This window comes from Tenrec ecaudatus, chromosome 3, assembly GCF_050624435.1.
Source record: "Tenrec ecaudatus isolate mTenEca1 chromosome 3, mTenEca1.hap1, whole genome shotgun sequence".
In the NCBI taxonomy this organism is placed as follows: Eukaryota; Metazoa; Chordata; class Mammalia; order Afrosoricida; family Tenrecidae; genus Tenrec; species Tenrec ecaudatus.
Window position 1 is genome coordinate 73,287,012 of NC_134532.1, and position 16,575 is coordinate 73,303,586.

Below are 16,575 nucleotides of genomic sequence, written 5' to 3' on the forward strand. Positions count from 1 at the left end.
TATGCTGTTACTTGAGCTTAAGTTTTCACTTTACAGGATTATTACTCATTCTTTTCACCATATACTCCTGATCATTAAACAATTAAACTTTTATCAAGGCAGAGCCGCTAGAGACTCCATGGGTAATAATGAGGTCGGACACTCCCTGGCACAACCAGTTGGCTCATTTTGGAAGAAGAATGTCAGGCCAGATTATTTTTATGTGATCATGAATAATGATTTAACAAGGGTGTCTGGAGAAATGCGCACAAAGGGCAATTCTAATGGAAAGTATGATAGGAAGATTCTCCATGGCAGACATGTGAAGGCCTTGACCGGTGCTAGCTGCCCTTGCTGCTAAATTCAGTGTATGTTTCGTTAGCGGCCCCCAGATTGATGCTAGCAGCTATTTTCAGAATGAAGTGAGAGAACATAATTTACCTTTTAAAATTTGGATCCTCCTTCTATGAATACACTATCATTGTGTCGGATTCTGGCTAGTTGGATTGGCCCCAAAGTATGAAGAATGCGTAGGGAGGAAAGAAAGAAAGTCCATACGCAACTTGTACACTTTCGCTCCCCAATGAGCCTTGGACTTAATGGAGATCTTCACGGTTGCTGTTCTCTAGGGCACAACATAAGATCGTGATATCAGATCTTCAGTGTGAAGCTACATCTGCCTTAATTTAGGACTCATTGGCAGTGACATCTGAACTAGAACATTTGGAAAGTTCAAGAGGCGCAGGTGGATTATGGAAATCAACGAGGAAGGAACATCAGAAGGCCAGCACTTTCTGCCCACAGCCCCGGCAAACGCTACTGAGGACTTCCAGTTCACAAGTAAGTGTGTGTGTGTGTGTGTGTGTGTGTGTGTGTGTGTGTGCGCGCGCGTACAACTCCTCCACTACTCCACTAGCATTCTAAAGACACAAATATATGAGCTTCTAATCCAGGAGATGACATTAGCCAACTGCACTGTTTTCCCTTTGCACTGCTTATTTCACTTGTGTGTGTCTGGGATACGCTTTTTTTAAATCTCGTATTTTGGGAGAGAGCAAGAGACAATAGTCCCATCTGGTTAAACAGCAAAAGCAGTTTAAAAATCCTTAAGATGTATTAAGGTATTTATGAGTACTTTTAAAGTCTACCCTGGTTAGCATTTATATAATCTTTTATGGAATTATTTATTATAAATTGTGTGTATTTTAATTTTTAAACAGAAAGATATTTAAGTGGGAAGCATTGGGCGGAAATGGCTACATTGGAAGATTAAGGCTGCCTCTGCCATATCAGCAAGCAGTCAGTCACATAAACAGAACAGGCCAAAGTTTGCGTTTGAACATTAAAATCGGTTTTGTGCTACTCAAGTAATTAAAGTCATTGGAAGCATTGTATGTCTCCTCTCATGCTTAAAATTGTAGCACTTGGGTTCGATTGTTCATTATGAATTGTGTCCTTTGTTTCTTTTCAGAAGATTTCTTTTGCCCAATTATTTAACATTGGCAAACATATGCCTAACCTTTTCATTTAATTTACATTATAAAAAAACAATCTTTAGAATATGGTGTTAGTTGGATGCGTTTTTGAGAAATTTGGTTGTCAGAACTTTCAGCAGAGCTAATTGTTAATAACCTTTTAAAAAATCGGGACTGTTTGAAATTCACAAAAACCTACCTAATGATTGTCAGTCTAACCCCTCTTAGAAAGTCTAAAACTGTGAACCATAGCATTATTAAATGTCAGCAGAAGGGGGGAGAGAAGGTTATTGTGCACAAAAAGTGTTAACTCCTCAAATTTAAATAGAAGAAACAGAGGCACAAAACAAAACGATCATTTTCATACAAAAAGGTGGCTCCAAGAATGTATTCATAATTAAATGCAGAGAGCCTAAGCCCAGTACCATTGAGTCACTTCTGCCTCACAGCAATGCTCTTTAGCATTTCCAGAACCTTCTCCACAGACGACAGCTTCATCATTTTCCTGCAGAGGGCCTGGTTGATTTGAATGGCTGACTCTGAGGTTAACAGCGTGGTGCCTGTCCCACAGTGCACAGAAAGGGTTCCTTAGAAGCACCAGCAAAAATAATAAGAAAAAGATTTCGAATATGTGCATTTTCATTACCAAGTGGTTTTACTTTTTCAAAATGTAAAATGTTGCTTCTTTGACCTGACCGACCATGGGTGGGAACAGATGATATCCTATCCATACGTCCAAGTCGCAACCACTCTTGTTTGCAGAGACTCAGTATGATGTGCGGTTTTCAGACAAACCCTCGCCCCATATTGCGTGCCTCAACTCGATCTTTCTGCTTTCTGACCATTAATTAGCGCCCCCATGGATGTCAGCGTAGAACTGGGAGCAATAGAGTTTTCGGTGGCTAATTATTTTGCAGGGTATTACCAGGTCTTTGTTCCAAGGTATAGCTAGGTATGTGCACACCTTTACCTTTTGGATTAGCAGCTGATGTGTGTACCATTTACACCACCCATGGACTCTTTCAGTCTTCCTGTTGCCATTGAGTCCATTCTGCCCCATAGTGAGTCTCTACGGGGTTTCTGTAGGATCGCGGAGCTAGCAAATCTTTATGGGGGCAGGGAAGTTAACCGCAGCAGCTTTCCCCTGCAGAGTGATTGGTGAGTTTTGAGACATAACCTTGCAGTCTAGTGCCTTATCACAGCCCTACCGGGGCTCCTTTCTATTAGGTGTTACAATATCCTTAACTGTATTGTCGGATTCACTTGTCCTTCCACTTAATCTAAATTTACTTACATCATATCATTAGAGTTAGTACGCATGCTTATGTTGATCAAGGAATGGAAATATTCTACAGAGGTGACAATGACTTTGTTGGTTCGGCTTGGTTTCGGTAAGTGTAAACTGTCCGTAAAGTGGAACCATGCTCATCATCTCACAGCCCGCCCTCCAGACTGAGCCCAAACGAAAACCGAATTCACTGCTGTTGGGTTAATTCCAACTGAGCACTATCCAGTAGAACTGAGTAGAACTGTCCCTGGGGGCTTCCAAGACTGCAATTCTCCATGGGAGTGGAAAGCTGCATCCTTATCCCACAGAGCAGCCAGGGGCTGCTGCTAACCCTGTAATGAGCATCTCCACACATACATGAGCAAGGCATTCCTTCATGATGCTGACGATGAGCTCTGGGCGGGTGTAGTTTGAACATCTGTACACAGGAATACTTGGCTGAGGCACTCTGTTTGGAATATTCCTCCTCTAGCTACATGGAGCCTTGGTGGTGTAGTGGGTTACAGGTTCGCATCTCACAAGCCACTTCACCAAATAGAGGTGCTGTTTCCTTTTTCAGGCTGAGAAACCCCGAGAGGCACTTCTACCCTGCCTTGTAAGCTCACTATGCGTCAGAATTGATTCCATGGCAGTGAATTTAGTTTTTGGAGGGGTTCCTCTATCTACATGCATATAAAAAACATACATAGTTAGAAAATGTTTTACCATACTTTTCATGACTTACCAAACCACATTCTACCTTTCTTTATGACTATGGAAATAGATAGATCACTCAAATCTTTAGTCACATGCATTCTGCTTCTAGGACCGACTGCATGCAAGCCTTATTTACCAACTTTATTTGTTCTGCCAACTAATAGGTTTATTACTTATGATCAGTTTGTTAAGCTAGATCGTCAAGGGAGAAACAAATCCAGTGATAGTCATATATATGTAAGAAGGAGCTTACTATTAAGAAGTAGTTATATATCAGGAAAACATCCAGCCAGTCCAACACAAGTTTATAAGTCCAATGCTACTCCATAAGTCCCTCTTCAGACTCACTCAGTCACATGCAATGATGCAGAATGCTAGAAGATCAGATCACAAACTGGTGGGTGCAAAGTAATGTGGATCCAATTACCGTGGCTCTGTCAGCAACCAGGTTTGGCCTCAGGAAGGTGAAGCAGAGAGAGGGGGAGGTTCCCAGGTTCCTCCTTATGAGAAGGTTGTGCCCACAAGGAGGCACCATCAGGCTGCAACCCGATTGGCAGGTTGAATGCCACCCCTATGCTTTGATATAGCTTCAAGTTGACATGAAATCATGTAACTACCAGTCATGAACCTTAGTGCTATGAATTGAAATATTTTTGATGATGAGTTAAATATTTTTTATCTGATTTTATATCTCTTCTTTATAGGTATTCAGAAGACTCCAGATGAGCCACAGTTGGAATTTATCCTTGGTAAGTAATCCCATCTAATTTATATCATCACTTAAAATAATGTGGTTTGTATATTTCTGACTTATCAGCATGTTTGTGGTTCAAAAGCCATGTGGTTATGTGAAAATTGGTGCTACTTAAAAATGGAGAATAACCACATGCGATCACAATGTGGAAGATGACCACATAATTATCTAACTGTCACATGATGCCACTGCATCACTGCCATCTACCAAGAATCATGACAGTCATGGGAATCAGAGAAATTAACATATAACCTAACCATTATAATCAATTACTATTGAAGTCATACCTCAATTTTGCACAATGTCTATTTTTTACCATGAAAAACAGCAGGATAGATTTTTCACTATTGTACCAGCTTTCTGGTAAGTGAGGAGGAGCTATAGTAGTTTATAACTTAGCGGGACACAACCTTTATCATTATATATTTAACAAATATTTACAAAACTGGCTTTATGAAAATGTATTAGGTAGGGTCCTCTAGAGATGCAAAAACAGGACACTTATGAATATATATATATAAGGATAAGTTTATATAGCGAAAAATAATATAACAGACTATTAATCTACACAACAGTACAGTACAGCTAATACTCTGAAGGTCCTTCCAAGGCATGCGGCCACTAGCCCAAAGGCAAGGAGGCCGACAGTTGGAATATAAAGTGGCGAGGTGAAGCAGAGGCCAATAGCATAGCATGGTGAATCAGGTGGTGGTAGAGCCTCATGGTGTAGTGATTCAAGGTGGCTGGCTTTAGGTGTGGGGTCTGGAGTTGAGGTCAGATGTGAAGATGTCCCACAGGCAGCAGACATCGTTGGGTGATGTAGCACCACAGAGTGGAACAATAATGGCCTTGCAAAGTGGTCCACCATGGTCCACAGTTGACTCGTCCAGGTCAAGCAGAGCACTGATGACACACAGGTAGCTCAGCACACATGTTGAGGCAGGGCAGCTAGATCAGGCAGCACACTGGTCGGACCACCAGGGAGGGTCGGGGTAGGGGACACTGGCCTCCAGAGAGCCATTTAGCTTGGTGGCGCCACCAAAGGAGGCCATCAAGCTGCGACATGATTGCAGGCTAAACACCCATATCTTCTTATAGGTGTCAATTTGGCAACCAAAAAAAAAACTATCGTAGCAAAATTTATCCTATGCAGTAGGAGTTGTGTTCTCAATTTGTAAGTAAAGACTACAGTGCTTCTGATTAGGTCCTTTAGCTGCCTAAGAATACAGGGATCAAAGTATTCTGGTTTAAAGCATCAGAGATTAAGAGAATCATGTGTACAATTTGTTTAACCATTAGTTTTTTTGTTATAATTAAGGTTAAAAGTTAGTATAATTTAAGAATTCTAGATTTTTTATATTCATAAGTATTTAGACACAGACATGAATTGAACAATTTAAGAAGCCTATAGCATCACATGAAGAAAATGAAGTAAACACACCCACACGAATATACATAAACATATACATGTGTATATATACAAGGGGTACCCTTTCAAAAATGAAATTGTACTGCGCTAAGCGAAGCTTTTGTAGTATGTATTTTTCCTGCTAGGCAAGCATCGAGCAACATGCTCTGAGTTAGTGCACCTAGTGACGTCACCTGGAAATGTTCTCTCTGGTCACAGTGAAGTTTTCCATAAAATCCGTTTCTCTTGAACCTTGTTTTTTGTGGTGGCCAATTTAAGAGAACAGTGCGAAGCTGCGAGATTTTATTTCCTGCTAGGGGAAAAATGCCACAGGAACTGTTGAACACAGCTTGCAAGGACACAGTGCTATGGGAAAACCTTGGGGAGGAGTGGTTTTCTCATTTCAAAAGGTGAAATGTTGATTGATCATAAACGTCGTCTGGACATGTGTCAACTTCCCGAACAGATGAAAATGTCAACTCGTAGTGCATTTGGAGTTCACTCCACCAAGTCAGACTGTTAATCAAGCTTTCTATTTAGAGGTTCTGAAAAGATTGCATAACAAAGTGCCACCAAAAAAGGCCTGATTTGTGACAGAAGGGGGACTGGTTTTGCTACGAAGACAATGTACCTGCTCACACACCCACCTCACTGTGCCCATTTTTTAGCCCAAAACAGTATGTCTTTCTTGTCCCATGCACCTTATTCAACTGGCCTTGCTCTGTGTGACTTCTTTTTGGTTCCATGAATGAAGACGGACATGAAAGGACAACAAGTTGATGACATAGAAGAAGTGAAGAAAAAAACAAGGGAGGTGCTGTCAGCCATCCAAACAGATGAGTTTGAAAACTATTCCCAAGAATAGAATCATAGATTTGACAAATACATTCAGTATAATGAAGAGTACTTGAAGGTGATAAGATTGTTTTCTAAGACAAAATTTAAACACATAGCTTTGAAAAAATATATTTGTTCATTACACCTGTACATGTGTGTGTTTGTATTTCTCAAACAATATTATATCCAAAAAGCTCATGCTCAGAAGGGGAACTGAGGATCACAAAGAGGATTAGCCTGCTCACTTTCTTACCTCTTGACTCATCCATTGATTACAACTTTTCCCGATTGAGTTTTTATCTACAGTTTTTTATTTTCAGAAGATTTTTTTCCGTTTGAAAGGATTTCTGAGAAGTGAAAATATGTTAGATGTTCCACTGAATTTTCAAAAGGAGCTAAACCAAAAATTAAACATATTGCCATTGACTTTGCCCCCAGGGGACGCCATGTGTTGCCGAATGGGACTGCACATTCATACAGTGTTTGCTGTTCTCATCTTTATGGAAGTAGATGGCCAGGACTTTGAGCCATGCTGATGGGTGGGTTTGCATTACTAAGGCACCTTGAAAGCATGGATCAGCCTTCTTATTTATATGATGCAAACGAGGGAATCTGAAGGCAGTGAAAGAATTAGAGTTGGAGGTCTTCGGAAAACATGGTGGCTACCCCACAAGAGCATATGCAGGCCACATACCGTCTTCTATTTCAATTAAAACTCTATCATCTTTAAATTCCTAATGATGCTAGTATTTTTAAAGCTTAGTCAACCTCTGCAACAATGCTGTCATGACATATTTCTTTGAATCATGGAGCTAAGAAATTAGACTCTGTGAGAATAAATACTATTTACTCAAACTAGTATTCCTCCGGTTGAAAAATAAAAGTTCAATTTCCATTTTCACCCTTTGTGTGCTTATAAAATACATTGGAATTCCTAACAGTCGTTTTACTTTTTGAAATTGTATAGAATGGCTGACAAGAGTGAACAAAAGTTCACTGGAGGAAATTATTTAGAATCTTTATTATTCTATTGTTCATCTGGGAAGACAGTCCCCAAATCTGTTATGCTTCTTCATATTTAAGATCCTCAGCTAAACTGATCTGTTTTTCTTCTTTAAACTGCTTTTTTTTAAAATCATTTTATTGGGGGCTCGTACAATTCTTATCACAATCCATATATACATCCATTGTGTCAAGCACATTTGTACATTTGTTGCCAGCATCATTCTCAAAACACTGTCTTCTACTTGAGCCCTTAATATCAGCTCCTCATTTTCCCACTCCCCCTTCCCTCATGAACCCTTCATAATTCATAAATTATTATTGTTTTGTCATATCTTACACTGTCCAATGTGCCCCTTGCCAAGTTCTATGCTGTCCATCCCCCAGGGAGAAAGCCATACGTAGATTCTTGTAATCAGTTCCCCCTTTCCACCCCACATTCCCTCCACCATCCAGACATCGCCACTCTCACCACTTGTCTTGAAGGGGTCATCTGTTTCCAGTTCCTATCTGTACCAGTGTACAGCATCTGGTCTAGCCAGATTTGTAAGGTAGAATTGGGATCATGAGAGTGGGCGAAGGGGGTGGTAGTAGGGGTAGGAAGCATTTAAGAACTAGAGGAAAGTTATATGTTTCATGTTTCATCGTTGCTACCCTGCACCCTGACTGGCTCATCTCCTCCCTACAACTTTTCAGTAAGGGGGTGTCCTAAACTACTTTTTAAATGACATTTTAAAAATAAATATTTCTGAGACATAATTATTAAATCCCTTTAGGATATACTGTTCATTTTTGTCACCCTTTTTGAATATTTCAATTTTATAAATTCTTCCTACTGTTGGTAGTTACCATTGAATCCATTTGAATTGATCACAACCTCTTGTACAATGAAATGAAACACTGCCCAGTCCTGCACCATCTCCACCACTGTTGCTATGCTTGAGCTTTTCGATACAGCCACTATATCAATTCATCTTCCTGATGGTTGTGAAAGAAATGGCATGAGGGTTACATCCAAGCTTTCCTGGTTCCCAAGGCCGATTGCTGCCAGGCAGAGGTCAGACATACCTCTTCGGACTCCATCCACATTTACCCTGTGATGGCACCAACCATCATCCCCATTACACTCTGCTTCTGTCGTTTGGTTTGAAAATTCATTGTAACAGCCACACAGAATTCATAGACAATGCTCATAATTATGAGATTTATTCAGGAATTTAAGCGATTTCAAACCAGCTAAGGAATTCTAGGGATACAATTGTTCAGTTAGGATTGTTTATTCTCTACTGTGCCCACAGCCAGGCTTCTCTTTTGTCCCCAGCCTTTGGCTTGGGCTCTTTCCTATTCAGGCAATGTTACAAAGCTCAGTTATAGGGCTACCAATAAATGCCCAAAAGGCATGCCACTCTGCTATAAGCCTCTCCCTGAAGGCACTCAGTTCCCGCTCCTGGGTCAACATACCCAGTTCTCCCACTTAAATGCCAAGAATCCCCCACTCCACAGCCCAGTTTCGTGCTCAAAGCACTCTGCTTTACTTGCCCTGTGGACTCTCTCATGGCAGGACTGCTAATCCTGATGATGATGGGCCCTTGCCACTCCTCCGGGGCCAAAGCTGTCTCTTGGATTCAGAACTTCACAGGCGTCTCAAGCCAAGCACCCTGCGTGGTTTTATCTTAATGGTAGTAAAATCCCCCACTTCTGGTGCTGAGATATCTGGCTTCATAATACTCAGCTGGATGGCAATCACAATGAACTCTGTTAACAATCATTCAAAGCGGAATCATAGAACCCAATGAATATCTTCTCCCACCTTCTTCCCCCAACACATCAGGAAAACAAAGGTCATTTGGAGTAACCGAGGGGCCCTCTACCAAACATGCTGTTCTTTAGAGCCTGGTCCTTCGAACGTACATGAGATGAAAACTTTTGGCTTCTCAGGAGCATTCTGGCTGTATTTCTAAAGACATTGTTTTTGTTTTGTTGCCATGGAATCAATGCTGGCTCAAAGCAAACTGAAATCTCTGTGGGTATGCAAGACTGTACCTATTTACTGGAGTAGAAAGCCCAGTCTTTCTCGGGAGAGCCGTGGTTTCCAAACTGCTGATGGTGCAGATCACAGCCTAACCCTGTGGCACCAGGACTCCATCCACGCAAATACCATTATTTAAAGGAATCCCTTTCTCTTTAGGTCATTATTCATTGTCTACCTTCCACACGGTTATGATGTGATTGAAACACCATGACTTAGTCTTCAAAGTGGCATTTTTAAAAAAATTTTAACACTTTAAAAAAAGATCTTTTACAGCAGTTTTAGCCAATGCAATATGCCATTTGATTTCACGACAGATTCTTAGGGACTATTGTATGGATACCTTCTATTCTTTTAATAAATAATGAGAGGATAATATATTTCTAAGTATTCTTGTGATTATTTAATAATATACATCCTTAAGCAGGAAAAAAACGTTCTTTAAAACAAGAGAAAATTGAGGGGACAATAGAACTAAATTTCTGATATTTCATTCACTATTCTTTGACAAAGTGTTCAAATAAAATGGACAAGTTTAATGATCCTACTTTTTAGCTGGTGATAACAACTAAACTAATCATTTTGAGAGGTTTTATATTGATTTGTCAGAATTATTTCCAATGTAGGACTTTTTCTGTCTAGTTGCTGCTATAGAATGTATCATGCTGAAATTCCTTTGCTACATCTTTATTCAAGTACATGATTGAGAGACGCTTGGTCAACTGATCAATCAAATTGGATAAAAAATGCCTTGATATCACAAGATAAGCATGTACCGAAAAAGAGAAAAACAGTATAAGATGTCCTTGGTTAACTATATTTCTAATGCTTCAGTGCATCTAAATTAAATAATTCACTCTTACAAGTGTGATTATGTTTGCACACTCATTTATCAATTTACTGAAATCTATTGATAACTCTTTCAAGTTTCACAAAGAACTAATAATTAAAAACCTAAGAGAACACTGATTTTGATTATGGCTTAAGAAAATTATTTTCATTTAAATGAAGCTGGCATTTAAGAAGTTGACATTCATTAAAATCTGAGTAAATTTCTTTGTAGGCAATGTGACACATATATTGGGAAGATTAATCTTAAAATAAAAATGAAAGTTTTACCTATTTAAAAAAATTTATTCCATCTGCTTTTGCTAATGATGAACTAGTTTACCTCTGATGCCTACTACCCTCTCTGTAATCAATAGAAAGCCTTTGAAAATGTTTGTCATACTTTTATATAAATACACATTATTCTATATACAAATAATACACTGACACACATTAAATATGTAGGGGAGATTTATAGCTATATATTTTTATGTATTCCTGTCTTTTTTATTTGAAAATTTGAGGTCTTATTCTTCAAACTAATTTGTGCTATTTTATGATTGATATTCATCATGTGATATTAAGTGACAGACACGTAGGGTACATTGAAAGAAAGATTTTATATACATAAACAAATAAATCTCAGGGTAGATTATTATTGGAATGGGAGGACATGAAAACTGAAGTGCAATTCGTAACCTATTTGATCAAATTTTAATAGGAGAAACAGAAAAATAATTAAAATTTTTTGTCCTCTGCAGTCAGTAGAACAGGGCAATGGGGCATAACACGTGAGGTAGTTGGGGAGCAGAGGAACGATTTTGGAGACCTACGGAGGTTTCCCGGGTGGGGTAGTGGTTATGAGTTATGCCATTAACCACAAAGTCAACAGTTTGAAACCTCCAGCCACTCGAAGGGAGAAAGATTAAGTTTTCTGCACTGATAAAGAGTTACAGCCTTGGAAACCAGCAGGAAGTTCTACCCTGTTCTGTAGGGTCGCTATGAATCAGAATCAACTTGGCTATAGTGCGTTTGTTTGGTATTTGTTTTGAGATGTTCAAAGGGGCTTATAGAGTGCGTCGATGCTGATTGGGAAAGAGTCTGTGCCGACTCTCAGAATCAGCTCACTGTCTTAGCAGTCGGTAGTAGATATTTAAACAGTACATAATAAGCTTCAGGCAATGGAAATATTGGGCTCAGAGGGTAGTAAATCAGGTTACTAGTTTGGTCAGGCATGAAACCAAATGACAAACTGCCCTGGTCTCCAGATAAAAAGAATCATAGGGGAAATGGCAACATTATAAAGGACCATTTACTTGACTGCTGGAACGCCAAGGTCAGAGCAGGATGAATTGTAGGACAGAATATATGCTGAGCCAGACAAATCCTACGCCTATGGCTTTTTCCTTTCTTCTTTCTTGCTTACTTTTCCGTAAAGCCCCAGCCACGTGGGTAACAAGGCCAGGTGATTCAGTGCTGATGAGTATCTAAAAGGTAGGGAGACACGAGATTGAGAGTCATTCTATAGCAAGCTGTATTTTCAAAAGCCACTCATGTTGTCATCTATGAAGAGAAAACAGAAGTGGTATTCTCTTTAAATTGAATTCTTGATTCATCTGCTTCCTACTTCTTTGGACAGAAAGGCATTGATCGAAAAATGGAGGCATTTATGGAGAAATCAAGAACTCAGAATACATTATCAGAAATTAAGTTTACATTCACTCTGAAAGTCATGTCAATTTTGCCATACATGATATATCTATAGACATAGTAGACAAAATGAAGTGGCCCACTTCCAGAAGCTATTTTCTCTATGGAAATGTAGCATTAGGGGGTGGGGGAGACTGTGAATATATAACTCACTGCATACCTGTACCAGAAAAATGGTCATTGCTCATGCATCATTTAAAAATTAAAACACAGACTAATCACAACATAATGTTATAGTACAATATTTGCATGGTGTTAGGTAAGTGACAAATTATTAGAGTGACTTTAAATAAAGAAATATTTTTCTGGCTAACTGCTAAAGCTTTGTCTTTCACTATAGAATGTAGGCTCTAAATATTTTGTTTGATCAGTTTGTGTACTGATCTTGAATTCAGCCTATAAGTAAAAAAGCCAAATTAATTCATGTTGAGCCAAATCTGATCCATGACAGCCCCTTGTGTTACAGAGTACTACTACTATATAATGTTTCCTTAGTTCTAATCTTAGCCCAAGCAGATACCCAGACCCTTGATTATAACACCCCCGGATGGGTTTGAACTGCCAACCTTTAGATGCATATTCACCCTTAGATTCCTATTCTCTTTGCACTACCCTGATACTGTGGATTTGAGATACAGAACTATTTATAATAGCTCAGTTAGGACAAAAATCATGTAAACCTGTGATCATTTTTCTGTGTTCAGTATTTGGAATTGTATTAAAATGTGATAAAAATGTGCTCTAATGGATAAGCCACCAAAAAGAAAAAAAGTCCCATCTTGTTACAGACATAGCTTTTACTGTTTGCAAAGACCTTCATTAACCTGCATGTCAGGTCCACTCAGACTATATGAGTTGCTATAAATCAGGCATTGTTTTATATGTTTCTTTGAAAGAAAAATGGCTTAGAGGCCACACTTACCAATTCTCTGCTGTGTTCACACTTCTTCCCTCCTGCTGGTCTGTGGTCTATAAATGATTATACAGTTCTGAGCTTTTTAATGCTCCAGTGGAGAATAGAAGATTTTATCACATCTTCTGTAGTATTTTCACCCTCCCATGGTATGCTCATAAGCTTATGAGAATCACAAGCGCAGAGGTATATTTTTGTATTTAGTCTCTTGATAAAAATGTTACTCCTTACATTAACTGCAGGGTGAGCAGAGCAACAGGCGAAGCAATTGCTGATTAGGGAGAACTATGGCTGTCCTATTTGCCACATCACTGACTCTGAGAGCAGCTCTGGCAGAGTAGTGACTTATGCGTTATCCTGTGAACTGAGAGGTTAGCAGTTCCGAAGCCGCTCTGCGGAAGAAAGACTAGGCTGTCTACTACTGTAAAGAGTTACAATATTGGAAACCCGCCTGGGCAGTTCAAGCGTGTCCTACGGAGGAGTCAACTTGATATTAGTGAGTTTCAGGGATTTGGTTTTGTTCGTTTGTTGGGTTCTTGGTTGTTGTTATTCATTTGTTGGTTTGTTGTGGTTTTTAGAGTTTTGGCTGATTCGTCTCTTATTGCTGTAGTTTACTAGCGCCCCCATAACAAGCATGACACATACGTAGTTTTACCAATTGCAATTTTATTTTCTCAGTTTAGGAGGTTAGGATTCAGGGTATTTATTTTAGCTAAGGCTCCGTTGTCTTATTTTATATTTTTATTAAAATATCATTTTATTGAAGGCTCTTACAGCTCTTATCAATTCTGTCAAGCATATTTGTACATGTGTTGCCATCATCATTTTTTTAAATATTTACTTTCTATTGAGCCTATGATATCAGGTCCTCTTTGTTCCCTCTTCCCCCCACCCCCCACATCCGCCTTCATGATCCCTTGATAAATTATAAATCATTTTCCTATCTTACACTGACCACTGTCTTCCTTTCTCCATGGTTTCTGTTGTTTGTCCCACTTGGTGGGGGAGTGTTGGTTGGTGGTTATATGTTGGTCATTGTGACCGATTCCCTCTTCCTCCCCTCCTTTTCTCTACCCTCCTGGAATTGCCATCCCATTCCATTTCCTGGAGTCTGTGTCCTGAGCTCTTATCTCTTTCTCTTATCTGTACCTCTCCTCTTACTGGATCTAGTCTAGCCTGCAGTGAAAGGTAGGACTGGGGTCATGATAGTGGGGGGTGAGGAAGCCTCATGGAACCAGAGGAAAGTGTTTGTTCCATCAGTGCTATACTGCGCCCTGGTTGACTCACCCCTTCCTTGTGACCCTCCTGTGAGGGGATGTCCTATTGACTACAGATGGGTTTTGAGTCTCTGCTCCAACCCCTTCTCATTCTCAGCAATATGTTTTTGTTGTTGTTGTTTGTTTATTTTGGGTCATCTGATACTTGTTAGCCAATCCTTTTTATATCACATGATCACACAGGCTGGTGTGCTTTTTCCATGTGGACTTGTTGCTTCCCTGCTAGATGGCTACTTGTTTAACTTCAAGTGCTTAAGGTCCCAGATGTTATATCTTTTTTATAGCTGGGCACCACCCCTTTCTTCACCACATTTGCTTATGCACCCATTTTGTCGTGAATGATTATGCCTTGAGAGTGAGCATCACAGAATGCCAGGTCGTTAAATCAAAGTGTTCTTCATTGAGGGAGGGCATGATTAGAGGCCCAAAGTCCATGCAGTACCACAGTGTATTGCCAAGATTCATTCTTTCTCACTCATTTCTCGATTAAACCTGGGAGAAAATCCTTGTCTCAGCTATGTAGCTTTGCCTCCTTCAGTTCCTTGGTATTCCCAAAGAACTTCTATTTTTCCTTCCTTTGTGCTTGCTTCCCTCTGCACCCAATCTGTTCTTTTAATAATGCAAAGTTATTATGTTGGCACATTCTATATTGTCTTAACTTGATCTTACAAACATAAACAAGAAATCCCTATTCACAAATGTAATTGTTTCTACAGATATGTACTTGTTTGGTTCTGTTGAGTCAATTCTGGCTGATAGTGATCCTACATAAACAGAATAGGACACTGTCCATTCCTTTACCATTATCATCCTTACACTCTTATGTTGGAACTCAGTGCTGCTGTCTTTGTGTCACTGCATCTCTTTGAAGATCTTCCTCTTTAAGTGGATACTTTACTTTACCAAACATGTCCTTTTCCAGGGACAGGTCTCCCCTTGTTATTCTCATTTCCAAGGAATAGCATGGGCATTCTTTCTCCCAAATATATATGTATTTTTTTCTTCTGTGGGTTCAATGTACTTTCGGTATTCTTTACCAACACATAATTCCAACGTATCCACTCTTCTCTAGATGTCGTTATTCATTGTCGAGCTTTCCCATGCATACAAGACAACTGGAAATACCCAGGCTTGAAGCAGTCATGCCTGAGTCCTCAAACTGACATTGTTGTTCTTTAACACTTTAAATGGGTCTTGTGTACCAGGTTTGCCCAAGGTAATCTACTATCTGATTTCTTGACTCCTGCTTCCATGAGTATTGATTGTAAACGGAAATTCTTGACCACTTAAATTTTTCTTTTTATCTTGATATCCCCAAGCCATCCTATCTATCCTTCTTATCTATTTATCCTTATAAATAAAGTTTATATATTTATATGTTTTCGTTGTGAGGATTTTTGTTTTCTTTATTTGAATTGTAATAGATACTGAAGACTATATGTTTTTTTGATGACTACCAACTCTGCATTCAAGAGTTCAAACCACTCATCAACCCCACCAGTATCCTACCCCACCTCCACCCCTGCAAAGTTTGTACTCAGCTTTACCGGTTAATACTGTAGTTCAGTGCTTTATTTTCACTTCCTTGCCTCCCCACTTTATCGACCTCCGAAGTTTGTTCCCCTCGGTTGGTATGTCAGTCTAGGTTGTCTAGAGTCATAACCAGTGACACTCATATATGTAGAAAAAATAACTTACATCAAGTAAGCATTGTATCTCAAGAAGGCATTCTATCCCAGTCCAGCTCAACTCTTGATACTAAACAGAGTCCTTTATACTCACACAGCTACAGGCTGATGATGCAGAAAAGTGAAATGGGAAGAAAGCAGAAACATCACAGGCCAGTGAGGGCAGCCTCACTTTAGTACTCATGGAACCAAAGTTGGTGGCGTGATGCCAACAACTCCTAGGTTGGTGGGCCACATGGAGTTACCCCTCTCCAGGGAAAGATACAGAATCACAGTGAGGAGGAAGGCAGAGGGAGGGAGGGAGGGAGGGAGAGAGAGAGAGAGAGAGAGAGAGAGAGAGAGAGAGAGAGAGAGAGAGAGAGAGAGAGATTCTCACTGACTTTTATAAAAAGGCCACACCACCAAGTGGGCATCAAGCTAACACCTGATTGATAGGTTGGTCTCTCCCCCTACACTTCTACATAGGTTCAAGTTGTCATAAAATCTGATTGCTACAGTATGTAACTCTTTGACATAGGATAAAAACAAAGACAACGTCACTGCAATCAAGTGAATGCCGGCACTTAGCAACTCTCTAGGACAGAGTAGAACTGTCCTTATGAGTTTCTGAGACTACATGTTAATGCTCCCTCAGTGGCTGGTGGTTTTCAACTGCTGACCTTGTGGTTAGCAGCCCAGTGAACGTGTAACC

General features: G+C 39.7%; 1 protein-coding gene across 2 annotated transcripts in view; it reads left to right on the forward strand.

The window, feature by feature from the left end:
* The window catches only part of INPP4B (inositol polyphosphate-4-phosphatase type II B), a 975,417-nt gene that overhangs the window by 461,809 nt on the left and 497,033 nt on the right, over positions 1-16,575 (forward strand). For both annotated transcript variants that reach the window (XM_075543753.1, XM_075543752.1), the window contains 2 exons: positions 609-819; positions 4,143-4,187. In XM_075543753.1, the coding sequence (XP_075399868.1) occupies positions 732-819; positions 4,143-4,187 (133 nt within the window). In that variant the 5' untranslated portion in view covers positions 609-731. The remainder of the gene's footprint in view (positions 1-608; positions 820-4,142; positions 4,188-16,575) is intronic.